Source organism: Gavia stellata, chromosome 9 (genome assembly GCF_030936135.1).
Source record: "Gavia stellata isolate bGavSte3 chromosome 9, bGavSte3.hap2, whole genome shotgun sequence".
Classification (NCBI taxonomy): Eukaryota; Metazoa; Chordata; class Aves; order Gaviiformes; family Gaviidae; genus Gavia; species Gavia stellata.
Window position 1 is genome coordinate 34,577,553 of NC_082602.1, and position 14,854 is coordinate 34,592,406.

Genomic DNA, 14,854 nt, shown 5'->3' on the forward strand with positions numbered 1-14,854 from the left:
GACCAAATGCTAACTAGTTGAGTGATTTAAGAATGATTTATTCTTTTTCACAAGCACAAATAGCTGACAAAATTAAAAGGTACACCTAATCTGAGAAAACATCCTCATTAAATTATAAGCTCTGGTATAAAGTATTGACTTACTAGCTTACATTTCTACTTAATCCACAAGTATATAAATGCAGCCCATCATTACTGTCAAATTATATCAGAGATTGTTACCACAATGCTCTGAAAAACAGAGCAACACACTTCTGAAAATAAACAAATGTACAAAAGCACCAGTCGCTACCTACTCAAATCCTTGCAATGTCATGTTAAATTCATCATTAGATTGCTCGGTGCCTTTCGTAAATCAAGGAAAGGCAAACCAAGCAACTCCTTGGTGTAATAATTCAAGTATGATCTCACAACTTCAAAACAAGCTTGTCTTGCTAAACCAGAAAATTTAGATCTGTTAGAACAGGTGAGTATGTAACAGATGCAGAAGGATACTTTGTCATTAATAAATACATCAATGCTACACTACATTTATATATATTGACACCTCAAGGTGTCAATTTTTTCTAAAGGGAGGGGACAGCAGTAACAATATTGATTACCACTACGCTGAAAACAGAGTACTGGAATGAGCCGTTGATCAGACAAGCAAAACATAACAAAAGACTGCATAAGGGCAACAGATAAACATCATACAATGCACTTGGGGTAATATCAGAATTTGTCAACATTTTCACAAGACTTAAAATGACTTACCAGTAAGTGAGGAGGCTTAATGACTGCAAGAGCCTTAGCCAGAGCTGAGGACATAGCAGTCAATTGATTTCTAATTTGCTCAGAAGGCATGCTCTGTAGCTGAGGGCCTAGTGGAGCATCTTCTCTAGTACTGTAATTCAAATCTGAGCCAAAACTCAGTGTCCGGGTAGTATGATCAAGGCGAACCTTTGGGGAAAAAAGAAAAGGGAAGAAAAAGGCTTGTATTATTTAATAAACAATTTCTCTGTTGCTCTGCCTATGACCAATGAGTCAACAGAAGCTCTAAGCAGCAATTACTTTTTAACAAAAAAATTAGCTATACCAGACTATGAGAAATGCCAAATTAGTAGAAGGAAAATAGCACTGTGAATAAAAGTTTGTTTAATTTACATGGTTTATACAAAAAAAAAAAAAAAAAAAATCAATCACTGGAAGAGGCTGAACTTTCAATGATTCTATGAAATGAGCACTGCAAGACAAATCACTCTTGCCTCTTCCTCCAGATTAGCGAAACGTGAAACAAGAATCCTGACTTTAACGCGGGCAATTTCAATGCATCCAAAATGTAAGTTAAAGTTGTGTGTTAACCTAAATGCATTAACTTAGCTTTATCTAAAAACCTAAAAATGGATAATTACTAAGCAACCTCAGCTAAAGACTACTTGTATCTCATCACCAGCTTAAACATTTCGTAACAGGCTGTTATTCATTCTATACAGACAAGTTTACCAACAATGCAATCTTCAACAGCAGCTGAAACATCTCAGACATTGATGTTTTACTTCAATCACTTGGTTAGACAAAAAACAACATCAGCAACTGCTAGCTCTTTAGTCTTGCACAACTAATTCAGCAGTCAGAAATTCGCATCCCTGTTAGTCTTGCTTCAGGATATTCTGGGCTAAATTATTGGGGCTCACGGGGCAAGTTTCAGCAAATTTTATTTCAAGTTTTACTTCTACTGCACTTACATTAATGGTTGTTGACCTAAATCAAAAATATACAACAAAATGCAAATAATCACCAGTTCTTAACTTATTGTCACATGCATCATTTACTGTAGTTTATCTCCATCTATCAGAATCTATTGTCTTCCTTGGGTTCAATGTCAACCAGTTAGTTTTCATCCAATATAATATGCATGAATCCATGTATCATTTCAGAGAGTCTTTTTACAGCACTTACTTGTAAGTCGCAATGTCTGGCTGCATCAACAATACTACGTTCCAGCTGGAAAGCATCAACAAAAGGAACGAGGGTAGACAGACGAGAAAATTCAATACTTTGATAAATCTGGGCCACCTGTATGTGAACAGAAACATTAGATATTTTTCCTCATTAAAAAAAGATCAGAAATAAAAGTTGTTGTACAGGCTCTAAAGCTAACTTACTAAATCATCAATAAAGGAATGTATACATATTAATACAATTACAAATACTATTTCAGGATTTTATTTCTGTACTGTATTCAAACTTAACCTAAGATTAAATGCCGTTCCTGAGCGTCTTCTTTGTATGAAGGAGACTGGCAGCAGTAACTACATACAGCTATGCTGCTAATTAGCCTTCAACTATTTCTTTAGCACATCAGAAATAACACTGCTCGTCACTTGTAACGAAAGCAGGTCAATGAAATGTGCATTTTATAAAACACCTAGACACAAAAAACCCCCACAAAAACTAAATACTTGACCCAGATTTTAGTCCAAAAAATTTTAAGAAACGATGAATTACCTTAAATAAGACACCACAGATCTGTAATGAAGAAAATCTAGGCAAAAGAATATGCCACTGTATGCAACCACTATAAAGTACAGCTACTACGGCTGTACCTAAATGAAGTACAAACCTGAAGATATAGGTTATATACTGGAAAAAAGTATTTCAAAATCATAATGTTTTTCTATTGATGGAAAAAATTTTACTTCATCATGGCAGTTCCAACTTAATATTCTTCCAAAGCATTTTCTAACTTATGTATACCTATGAAGATACATTTTCTTTATTCATACCTGCTGCAGAAGGCGAAGAATAGTATTGTTTTGCAGGTGAGGAACATACAGCTGCAGTTCAGGTTCCTTTTCAGCTTGGTCTTTCACCCAGTTCAGAACCTATCAAAATTCTAAAAAGTTACTCTATCTGCATCAACCCTTAAAAACTTGAACATTAAAGTACGAAGCATGGTTCTTAAATACTTCTGGTTTACAGCTCATGAAACAAGAGCACTTCTGCCCAGATACTACATTCTTTTACTTTAGTATATCTTTTGATCAGAACACTTATTTATAATGGATAGCTAACATTTTTTGTTTGAAGGCGACTGACAGTACTGGCAACATTTGCCGCACTGCTAATTTACCTTCAAGTTCTTTTTAGCACCTCAAATATCTTTGTTCCCACTATCAAAGAAAAAGAACATGATGTGCTTCATCAATTGCAGAATTTACATTAACCTAATCAACAGCTCTCACATTATTTTACCTTCCAATACTCTACATTTTAATAATAAAACCAGTCATTGGTATATTTTTCCACTTCCCACACAACCCACTAGCATGCATACGTGCGTGTGCGCACACACAGTTTTCTCATGTCTGCACCTTTAAAAAAAAAAAATTTAACTCAGTACCATCTCCACCAAGACGACCTTTTGATACGTTCCCAAAACTCTGAACCTTTATAGGGGCCCTCTGAATAGCACCCTAGAGACCTGAATGAATTTTCATTCTATTTCAATAATCTGGTGCACTATGTATAGCAGATGTTACATACGTGTCATTGTAATGGATTTGACCAAATAAAGCCTACCATTGAAAATTCTGGCAATAGAAAAAGCCAGTTGCTATTTACCACACACCACTATTCTAATAACAGATTACTAGTCAAGACCAATTACTATCAGAGAGGTACAAAACTTACCTTGCTGACACGGCTACATAACTTGAGCGGGTGAAAGTCTACTTCAAGCCAATTGTAAAGTTCTTTCACTTCTGGAACAACATATTGCACTACGTTGAACCTTACCTACAGTCAAAAAAACAATGCCAAAGATTTCAAAATAAATACAGTATTAACAAACAGTTATGCTTGAAGAATTTTATACTCCAGAAGTTAAATAGGCACCACATGTACCTTTTAATACAGAAGACTACTTATTTTTTATTATAGCATTCTTAATTGCAATGACAATAATTCTATGCTACTCCACTTAACTGTTTGTATTTAAAAATGGAAAAGTAGACAAAACCATACAAACAAGATAAATATTTACACTAGAGTACCACCCTCAACTTATTAGCCATTTCTAAGACACAAGTCCTACTACATAGATGTAGGCTCACATCCAAACTAAAACCACACATCTCAGTTTGTGACTAAACTTCTGAAGTTTTAAACTGTGGTTTCAAGGCAAACTGAAGAGATACCAGAAGAAGAATTAAGACAAATTGTAAAATGAACCTTGAATGTAATGCATGCAAATGACTGCAATAAATTCAGACATCCTCTGAAAATACTTAACTATGACGGAATGCCTTATTTGTTTATGAATATCTGGGAAGGTCTGAAAATAGAGAAATCTAGCCTCCCTTCAAATTAAACACAACAAAGTTTTCAGCATCACTTAGGTCCTTACAGCTGCCATTTGATATCTGACCTGTGCTTATCTGAAATACACTTAAAACAGAAAAATAAATACTTGGTTCAGCAAATTACTCTGCACCTTACAGTAGGGAAAAACCCCAAAGTTCTAGCTCACAACCCCTTTCAGACCCCTCAAAGTTTCAAAACAACATTTGTTGCTTGGGTGACATAAAGGACAATACTGAATCTGACTCTTCAGTGCAGACAAGCATTCAGGCCTCCCGTTATTGCTGCTATTTCCAACCAGTCCTTCTTGCGAATCTGAAATTTTAACACTAGACTGTAAGTCATGCGATTAGCCATAAAGCCATTTTAATTTTTTAAACTGCTGATCCATAACTAAGCACAGTGCTCTAGAAGGAAAACAGTCCAAGAAGAGGACTCAATGTTTAAAAGCTTCTCATCTGAACACCACTACCTACCATATCATTAATGAGACTGCCACGTGTAGGTGGGGCCTGAAGACCCAAAAGGGTTGCCAGACGTCTCTGTTTCTCAACAATGATGCCATCCATATCCAGAAGGCGAGCAATATCAGTTCTCTCAGGAGTTATAGGAATTGACAGAGTGGCCAAAAGGACTCGAGTAGACATCCTGTTGACAAAGTATAACCACAAAAGATGAACTGCAAAAGAACGCTAATTAATTCCTTTTAATATATGCGCCCATCCAAGAGTAAGAATGAGTAGCATTCATGATGCAAAACTGTAAAAATACCAGCAATAACAGAAAAGACACCAACTGCACAAAAAGAGTACAGAATGCAGTATTCTTCAGTAACCAGGGGAAAGATTTTGGTAACATCTTTTCATTACTTACATATGTGCGTGTATATACATATGTATATATACACAGAAATGATAAAGAAATTTAAGCTGCCTCTGTAAATATCAAAATACTATAAAGTAATGAAAACAGCAGAAAGCACCACCTTTAAAAACTTATTTTACCTGCAAATCCATACCACTCATTTTGATTGCAATGATTTTTAAAATTTACTGTGCAAGCCAGATGTACCTTTTGATGTAACGATACAAATTACATTAAATATTTAAATTCTGACCTTAATACCCAGTGGAAAAAGAATATAAGAATTTCCATAGAGTATTTATTCCTGCTCGAGTCTGATTCTGTAAAGGCCTGCACATGAACTTCAGAGGTTAATGCAGTCCATGATTCTGCATGCCTCAAAAGCTTTGCCAGTATCATACTTGTTACCACATAATTAAAGGCCATTTGGCTATACAGACTTTTATACATCAAGGAAAAGTTTATAGTAGTTATAATGAAATCTTGTGAAGTAAATACCACCACTCAGAAGAGAAAAAGGAAGCAAAACACAGGTACTTATTAACTTGCTTAGCTTCCCAGTCAGTAACAGAGAAGGAAGTTTAACTAAGGTGACCCTGAGGTTTACATTATTTACACTGTAGCTTTGCAAAATATCCTCTTGCTCTCAGTTTCTTTTCAGGCAATTAGTACTGGCCACTTTAAGCAAAGCTGCTCATAGCCATACATGTAATCTGCTTCTTTTGGGGTACAATTTCATTTATTTTTGAACCTATGGGGTTAAAAACACAATCTAAAAACACATTAAATTTCTTTCCCGACCTCTGCATCTCCTCTTGTGTGAGATTCTTTCGCATTTCTCTTGATAAGTGATAAAGTCGGTGAAGTGTGGATGCATGAAAAAGAGCGTTTCCTGATTTCCAGAAGACAGTTGAAACTTTGTGATAGTAATTTGCCATCAGTTGTGGTTTGGGTGGTTTCTTAGACAGTGCAAATAGCCCATGAATATCCTCCACTGCTTTGAAAGCTTCCTAAAAAACACCCAAAAACACTACTTTTAGGAATTTTTTTGCAACACCCAAAAAAGGGAAAAAATGCATATTAACTAAAGGTTGTAAGACTATAATATATCTAATACCACTGAAAGCTGTGATCTTCAGTTTTGCCAGCTACATGAAATGAAATAGTTCTTTCCTAATAGAGAAATTATTTGGACATACTGCAAATCCATTAACTATCTGCTTAGACTTTGGTAGTTAATGATTAGTTTGTGTGAGTTTTTGAAAACTGGTTTCTTTCAGATCGTCAAGCTACAAACCAAGGGGAAAAAAAAAAAACCCAAACCAGAATAACAAAAATTCTACTATTTTAGTATTATACCAATTCTACTATTTATTTGTTTTACCATTTTTCATAAAAATATTTGTGATCAAAAATGTGTATAGTTTCCCTAAAAATACATATAATCTTGGAAATGCCTTACGTGTAATTACTTACATACCTAAAATTGAAACAGAGAACATTCTCCAAATTCACAAAACCAAAAAGTGACAACCTTGGCTTTTTAAGGAATTTGACATTAGAAATGTTGGAAAAGCAAAGCACCTCTTTGAAAAAATTGCTTTGATAGTGCCCTCACTGGCTAGACACTAACATAATTCAACCAGCAACGCTGGGGGCCCAGCCTAAAAGCAGGCTTTAACATTTATCAACCACTTCCCAGGGTTCTAGTTCATGAGAGTGCAAGATGGCAGAGCTGAAGGTGTCATCATCAACTTCTCATTTTCACAACTCTCAACAACTTCAGCCACTTATCCATTAACTACTACCAGCAGAAGCTTGGTTTGAAATGCTATGCAAAAAACAGCAATCCCAGGAACATCAGACTAAGTATTCAATATGCATGTAGTACCACATTCTAGATATTAAAACTTTATTCTTTAGCTATTATCCTGTCTTTACCTTGGAGTATATACCATGAAACATGATTTGTGTGGAACAGATACTGGGAAGGCTGTAGACTACAGTGTGATTACAGGAGCCCTGCTGCATACCTGCCACAGCTCCATACTAATAGCACTGTCAAGTTGCACAAGCCTGGTCTCCAAGTGCATTGACTGACTGTCAGGATTGTTGAGGTTGATTGCTGTGCTTTGGTTATGATGACGCTGGATCTGCCCCAAATGCATTCGCAGGTTATCACAGAGTTTACGGAACTCAGCTTTACGTGTGTACTGCAGGCAGAACTTAAAAGCTGCAAAAATGAACAATACAAATTAAGAATGCTCACTAATGGTGACTTCATGGTAGTTCTAAATGGGATTAAAATATGCAAATCAGTACGCTTAAAGAATCTTCATTTACAATCCAAAGTCGTATCAAACAAGATGCAATCTGTCACGCATAATGAATAAGAGACAATGCAGAGCACTTCCATCTTGACCTCAAAAAATGAAGATGCTTCTACATAATTAAGCTTAAGGAGCAAAGGGAGTACTTTGACTCTCTTTAAAAATGTTCTAATTTAAGCAGTGATTCTAGCTTTTATTTTGAACTAAGTGCAAATAAAATTCTGTGAACGGCAAGAATTCAGGTTTTGGCTTTGTAAAATGTGGGAAAAAATTCTCAAGTCATCTAAACGTGGTAAAGTTAAATGAAGCTTTCAAATGACTGGAAATGACACAGAAAAATTTGTCTTTGATCCTGTAGTTCCTCTCAGAAAATCTGTTTTCGCTTTGCCACTGTCACTCTGAAAATTCTAAAGTATCTCTACCAGAAACAGGCAAAAAAGGAAGTCTCAACACTATAGCACAAAGACTTAAATACACTACAGCACCTAGAACTCACATGACTGTCATCTTTCCTAATGTACTTTCACAACTTGCATCCAGAGTTAAGAACCTAACAGACTCTCTTTTCAAAAATACAGATCCCTAAGTTACACATACAAAGGAAAACATTTTTCCGCTCATCTCACCCTTAAGAAAAGATTAACATGTAAGTATTCATTCTTATAAATTTAATTTTTGCACAATAATGCCAGAAAGAATCAGACTAGACTTTTTCCTATTACTTTCCACATAATATTTTGCTAAGTTATGTCTGTGTCAAAATTGATAGCGCATCGTAATTTTACAGTACCCTTTTGCGTACAGTAGTATTTTAAGTTAGCCGACATAGAATATGTTAATGGAAGACACATTTGCCATTCTGGGCAACAAAGTGAAAACATGACTAATTTTGATCAGTAATTTAGAAAAAATAAAGACACAGCACCACTAATTCTCATACTCTCAGTATGTCCAGGAAAAAAATAACTTTTTCCTTGCAGGTTCTGTTACAAGAAAAGATCACTGTTCAGAAACTCAGTAATTTTAAGGAATGTCTGTAATTTTAAGAATAGTATGTGTGTACATACATATGCTTACGAGATTAACATATTTCCAACTCTGAAGCAATATCCAAATAGAAATAACCTTTAATTTTCTAGTTTTGTAGAATGTAATATGGAAGTCCTAGATCTCATTATACTTCTAAGTTTCCATCTTTTTGACTTACCTTGCTGTGCAATATCATGGTACAGGCGTTCCACTCGAGAATTATTTCTGAGAAGATCCAAACATTGCCTATACGATTCCCATAGAAATTTAACCCAGGGTGTCAAAAGCAGTCGGTCAGTACGATCCTGAGTGTCTTCTCCACTTACAGCACTCAAAAGAACACTACAGTTGGGGTAGGTGGATAAGGAAAAAAAAAAAGTGTTTATTCCCCACAATTCTCACCGATTTTTCTTATCAAGAGCTAAGATGAGACTGGACAAACCTGAACAGCTAATTGCTGCTGAACAGTCTATTGCTTATTTTCAAATTGGTCCCTCAGACTTCTCTCTTTTCCTTTAAAGGCTGTAGATAACTTTTCTTATTGTTAAGTTTCAAACTTTGGCCCCTGCATAATGACTGACATATACAAGCTCCAGAGGTAAGAGACATCAGGAGCGCTTGTACCCTTCACATGAGTAAACCAAAGGAAACTAACTCCAGGATTTTCACCTTCCCTCTTCTACCAGGGAGCTGTGCACTGTACCTGTTAGACTGAAATATGACTTTCTGTGTAGATACTTTCCTACTTGCTGAAACTTTCTTTTTAGTCACTAGCAATGCTGCCAGACAGTTTACTTCTTGCTGACATGACACAGAAGCAATGTGTGCCTTATGATCTGCAGACATTGAAAACTAGAATACTTACAAAAAAGTATCAAATCCTTTAAAAATTCTGAAATGCTCACATGATCCCTTTCTGCTAAAGTCTGCCCAGCATGACAAACTTACAAAGAATCATCTTCCCCAAGCCTTCATTTTAAAAATCCTTTTTGAACTACGCTTCTAATAACGTAAACTCTCAATTCTTGTAACTCTCTTCTACTACACTGCCTCCAGTTCCAATTTACTTCCCTGAGCACCAATACTACACACAATATTAAAGATGAAATTTCACCAGTGCCTTCTCCTACAGAGCAAGCAGTGAATCCAGCAAAAAAAGTATGAGAAGTCTAGAAAACAGGACCTAAAAAACACTAAAGAAACTGGTTGTTCAGATAAAGAAGAGTGACTGAAGAGACACATTTTCTAGTCCTCCGTTATATAAAAGAGAACAAGGAAAAGAGTGGTCAGTCCATCTTCAATGTCTAACTATTAGTGGGATTCCTCTGTAACAAAGACTATTTCAGGCACTGGAAATAACATGAATGGCACTGCCATCCTGGAACAACTACTGAAGGCAGGTCTGTAACCTTTTCATTTTTTGCAGCCAATGAGTTCCCAACTTCCACCAGAGAGCCTTGCTGTTAACACGTAAATCCACAGCCTTCTACTCCATGTCTTTCTGAGTTTTATTTGACTACTCTAACTCTATTCCTCACAGTCGCCTACACAAGGCAAAATGTCCTCTACTTTGATAATTTCTTCCAATTTTCTATCATCAGTAAATACGACTTTGACTTTTTTAGTTTCTGTGCCAAGATTTTAGTTGAAAAAATTCCCACTAACTTCACTCTTGCTTCATATCTCCTTTCGTCATTACATGTCATCAGTTTCTCACTGGGCAATGTCTTAGTCCCCTTCCAATTCAACTGCAAACATCCCTTCTGGTATGGTATCAAGAGCTTTACTTTTCCCCAGGTTAGATCTTTGGCATTTCTTGAATCCAAAAAATTAAATTACCAAATAAAATTCTAGCGTAATCAGATGTCATCTACCCTTCAGCAAGCTTGTGCTGAATTTTAACTTATTTTTAACTCCATGTACTATTTCCTTCCTTCAAAAACTCATACTAAAGACCTGAATGTTATTACAATCAAGGTAACAATGCATCAGCAACTGTTCAGACCACTACTCAGTCCTGCATATGCATGATGAGACAACACACTATCTGCTCAGATGGGTATCCGCAAAGCTTTAGTACCCAAAATATCTGCTGATATTTTTAAAACTCAAGGATAGAAATTATGCTGTCATCCAACACGAAGAGAAAGGTGACTTTTCCGTTCACCTCGGACAGGGTAATTTCCATGCTCTGAAAACCAATCTCTTTCTTTTATTTGAGAATCAATATTCTTACAAGAATCAGTAGCAATCTCAACCCACCTCCTCAGCATTTTACCACCATTTTTCCTAGAATTCTCCACTTATGGCTGAAGATCCTTTTGGTATTTAATACCTTCTGCAAGTTTTAATTTGATTTGACTTACGGAAATTTTAGTTTATTCCCTACACTTTTTGATTTTTTGAAGGATACGGACAGATGGCCTCTTCCAAACTCAGCTGGAATGGTTTAAAACATTTCTTCACACCCCTCCTTGTCACCCCTCTTCCACAGATGTCAACACATACATAGCTGTACTATCAGAGTTAATGTGAGCATTCCCTTAATCAACAGATTCATCTGAAGAACATAAATATGCAATCGGAGCTAACCTCACTTTGCCTGAAGCAGATCAGGAAGTTCTCCCACAAAGCATTCTGACAACAGAATAGTGGCTTCTTGCAGAGCTGGAGAGTGGTTTCACCCTAACCTAGCACTACTTGCTTAAGCAAGGTCTAACTGAAGGTCTATGCACAACCTACAGCAGACATATTTACCGAACCTTTTTTCCATTCCTTCTATGTTCTCATTATCCATCCAATTAATTATAACACTCTGAATTTACTTTTTACGCCCTTTCTTCTATTATCTCATCAGTTACCCAAGCAAGTATGAAGGAACATTACCTTTTGTTTGTACAGGCACAACGTGGTCAGAAAGACTGGAGGTTATCACATACAGGAATTAAATTGGCCTAATGTAATTAATAGCAATTGTACATCAACTGATAATAAGCAGCTTTCAATAATAAACTCTCCAATACCATTACAGATGCAGATCTGAGTAGGCCCTAGAAAGCAGTGACCCAAGCCCCAGAACCGCTCCTACTCTATCTACGTTTTCTATTCTTTACTAGTTACTTTCTTTACTTTTCTTTACTCAGACTTAGGATTTTGTTCAATGCAAAATACCGTTCCGATTTTTTTTTCCTACCCTTAGAACCTCCAGAACACCACTAGTATTCCATTTCAAATTCACCATCTTTATATCTCAGTTCTCTGAGTTGCCAATATACTTCATGAAAATAAGGATACTTTGCTGTGCAGTGCTACATTTCAAAGACAGGCCGCCTACCTTTCTGGGGTTTGAATGTTATCTAAGTCTTCTATGTCCAGTACCATCTGCTGGGATTCTTCCTTAGCTGCTTCTGTTTTTTCTTCAGCTAACTTTAAATAGGCTCGAACCACATCTTCTAAAGATTTGATGTTCACCTACATCAAAGGCAGAAAATAGGAAGATGTTTCCACCCACAACAGGCAGCAAATATTTGAAATGTAAATGCTACAAAACTAGGAACATCTAAAAAGCAGATTAATTCTAACTCAAGACCAAGACCAATGAGTTACTTTTAGATCATATCAGCTGACATATACCATGCTTGCTACAAATGAAAAAAAAAAAAAAAAAATCAAAAGCCATACCTGCTGGCAAATATTCTTGTACTGGTACAATCCTTCTTTTGCCAGGTGACTCTTGCGGAGATCCACACAGAGTTCCAGGTACTTCAGCATAATCGGCTCGTGGATTTTCTGCCATGTTCGGTGTTTTTTACTTTTCATAACATCATAGAGAACATCAAGGGCAGGCTGCTTTTTGCCAACCTCAAGGAATTCTGAAAGTAAAATCCAATTAGCAAAAGACTTAAAAACATGCATCTTCTGTTTTGCATGCTTAACGCTGTAAACTTTTAGAATTTAATGAACTCTAACCAACGTTCATTGATGGTTTGATTTAGCTGGCCGTATCGAAAATGTTGGAAGATGCAACTGCAGTGGCAGTCTTTCAATGACATAACTAGCAAACGAACACAGAGCTCTCCATTAACATGAAAATTTCAGGATGGCAGAGATGTCTCTCCATCCATCAAGGCATGACTGGGCGCTTCATACATAATGATAAAATATACACCTCCAGTTTTAAAACTAGTTTCATCAAGAAGGACAGAGAATACACACCAAGAGGCTTGTAGTACAGCACCTACCAATGTCATTCAACAAGATGCAAACCATCCAGTGAATCTGACTTAAAAAAAAGTCTTGCCCTCAAACCAAGAAAGAAAGAAACTTCATTCAGAAAAGTTGTGTGTTTTTTTTTTTTTTAAACTCAGAGTGGTGTAGAGATGTAGTTTATAGAACAATTACACTAAAAGTTGCTACAGTCCAATTGAAGGGTCATACTTTTTTTAAACCAGCCTTCCTGCTGAAACCAGTGTCCTTTTTATTCACTCCCAAAGCAGCTGCTGTTCCTAACAGGTTCTCTCAGCATCACAGCAACTCCCATCTATGATATACCACACGTCCTGCTCAGTACAAAATACAGCAAACAATCCACGAGCAAATACTGAAGCGGCACTGCCAGCTACCAGCATACACACAGGCCCTACACTAGAGGCCCTCTTAACTGCAGAAAAGCAATCAAAAGAACACTGAGAATGGGAAGCAAACAGGTTTAAAAGATAAGAGAAGTCGAGTACAGCTAAAAGGAAATGTGTGCATTCTTACAGGATGAGGGGTGGAGTCAGTACTTTCCATGAAGTACTTTGGAAACCACTACATTCCTAAAGAAATAATGGCAGAAAGAATTGAAGTAGGGGGCTGCCTCCAGATGTTCAGACATCAGACAGAGCTTCTAAGTTTTAGAATCTTAGAATCGAAGTTAAACATGGCCAAAAGATATATTTTGAAAGCAGCAGGGCTGTTTTAATTTAAGGGCAATAGCACGTATTCGGGGCTTAGTTTATGTAAATAATGAGCTTGCGTAAGATGAGCAAGTTACTTTATAGAAAAAACATAGTGTTAACATTTAAAGATAAAGGTTACAGTGTGACAGTATTCAGCAGTATTTTTTTACTCACCAAAGGAATTTTAATAAAGCTATCCTCCATCCCATAATTTACGCTGTTATTCTAGCGCAGTGCTGCTTTTGAGATAATTAATGCTCAGCTTTACGATTTCTTATTTATGAAAATAAACTTGAAATACACGTTTAATCTTGCAACAATGCCAGGCCACTCCAACCACAACTCTCAGTGGTCGATAAGCAACTGGACAAAGCACAAAATTAATTCATATTGTTTTGAAACTTTTAATTAACTCCAGTCCAGCAAGTTCTTACAAGTAAGTCAAACAATTAAGGCTAATTTAACAGACACTGTATAAAAGCACATACAAAGTGAACCCGAAGAGTCAAATACAGCACACATCACCATGCCTTGCAGTAGAAACTCTTAAGTTACGGAAACGAAGATTTGTAACAGACAAAATGTAAAGCCTTAGCCCCCGAATAGCTGTCAGAATTACGTTTTTTTCTATTTTTTTCTGTTATACCACTTACAATGCTAAAAAGTATCCAGAACAGCAACTGAAGCTCTGAGTGGACAAGAACTACATGATTCACATCGATAACTCCTCTACTGCTAACCCAAAATCCTGAATTAAGCTACATTTTCAATCTGGGAAAATTTACATCACTACAGAAGGCGACAAAGATGTCATGCGTTATCCAATATCGCTAACAGAGTGCAAACTCAGTATCTGCAACAATAAAACACTCCCAAAAGTTGCATTACACCCTTGACTACAAAGCAATGCCAGATATTAACAACAGCTAAGGGTTCGCTTTGACCTGTATTTATTGTTTATAAGGAAACATGGCCTTTCTTACATAGCTGTACATATTTACAATCATTCAAGCTCTTCTTATTTCCAAACATCATCTATCTATGTTGAGGTCACTGAGAACCTAGAGCATAACGTGCTCCTAAATGCTCACTTAAGCCTTACATACAAACCACAAACACTGAAACTCTGGAAAGTGCACTGGATGTTCCAATTTGAAACGTCAGTTTAACTTTAAACTGCTTCCTGCAACATACAACCTGCTTTAGGTATGACTTCTCACCCTTTATTATACTTGGACAGGGTAAAATTGAGCCCCTGCAGTCTGCAAGACTTGACATTGTTTGCCATGTTTTCCATTCAGTCTACCAGGACTCAGGATTGCTAGCATTTATCTAGAGAACACTCGCT

At 36.4% G+C, this 14,854-nt stretch overlaps 1 protein-coding gene and 2 non-coding genes across 3 annotated transcripts in view; all 3 read right to left on the reverse strand.

Moving 5' to 3' along the window:
- The window catches only part of EIF3A (eukaryotic translation initiation factor 3 subunit A), a 35,733-nt gene that overhangs the window by 19,385 nt on the left and 1,494 nt on the right, over window positions 1-14,854 (reverse strand). Inside the window, exons 2-11 of the mRNA XM_059821117.1 lie at window positions 12,248-12,438; window positions 11,901-12,037; window positions 8,745-8,908; window positions 7,241-7,440; window positions 6,009-6,217; window positions 4,820-4,991; window positions 3,675-3,779; window positions 2,768-2,866; window positions 1,941-2,057; window positions 756-941 (exon numbers count right to left, since the gene is read on the reverse strand). Of these exons, the coding sequence (XP_059677100.1) occupies window positions 756-941; window positions 1,941-2,057; window positions 2,768-2,866; window positions 3,675-3,779; window positions 4,820-4,991; window positions 6,009-6,217; window positions 7,241-7,440; window positions 8,745-8,908; window positions 11,901-12,037; window positions 12,248-12,438 (1,580 nt within the window). The remainder of the gene's footprint in view (window positions 1-755; window positions 942-1,940; window positions 2,058-2,767; window positions 2,867-3,674; window positions 3,780-4,819; window positions 4,992-6,008; window positions 6,218-7,240; window positions 7,441-8,744; window positions 8,909-11,900; window positions 12,038-12,247; window positions 12,439-14,854) is intronic.
- On the reverse strand, window positions 2,265-2,397 carry LOC132317576 (small nucleolar RNA SNORA19). Its single transcript, XR_009484111.1, has one exon. It is a non-coding gene; the product is annotated as a small nucleolar RNA SNORA19 (small nucleolar RNA).
- LOC132317577 (small nucleolar RNA SNORA19) lies at window positions 3,060-3,183 on the reverse strand. Its single transcript, XR_009484112.1, has one exon. It is a non-coding gene; the product is annotated as a small nucleolar RNA SNORA19 (small nucleolar RNA).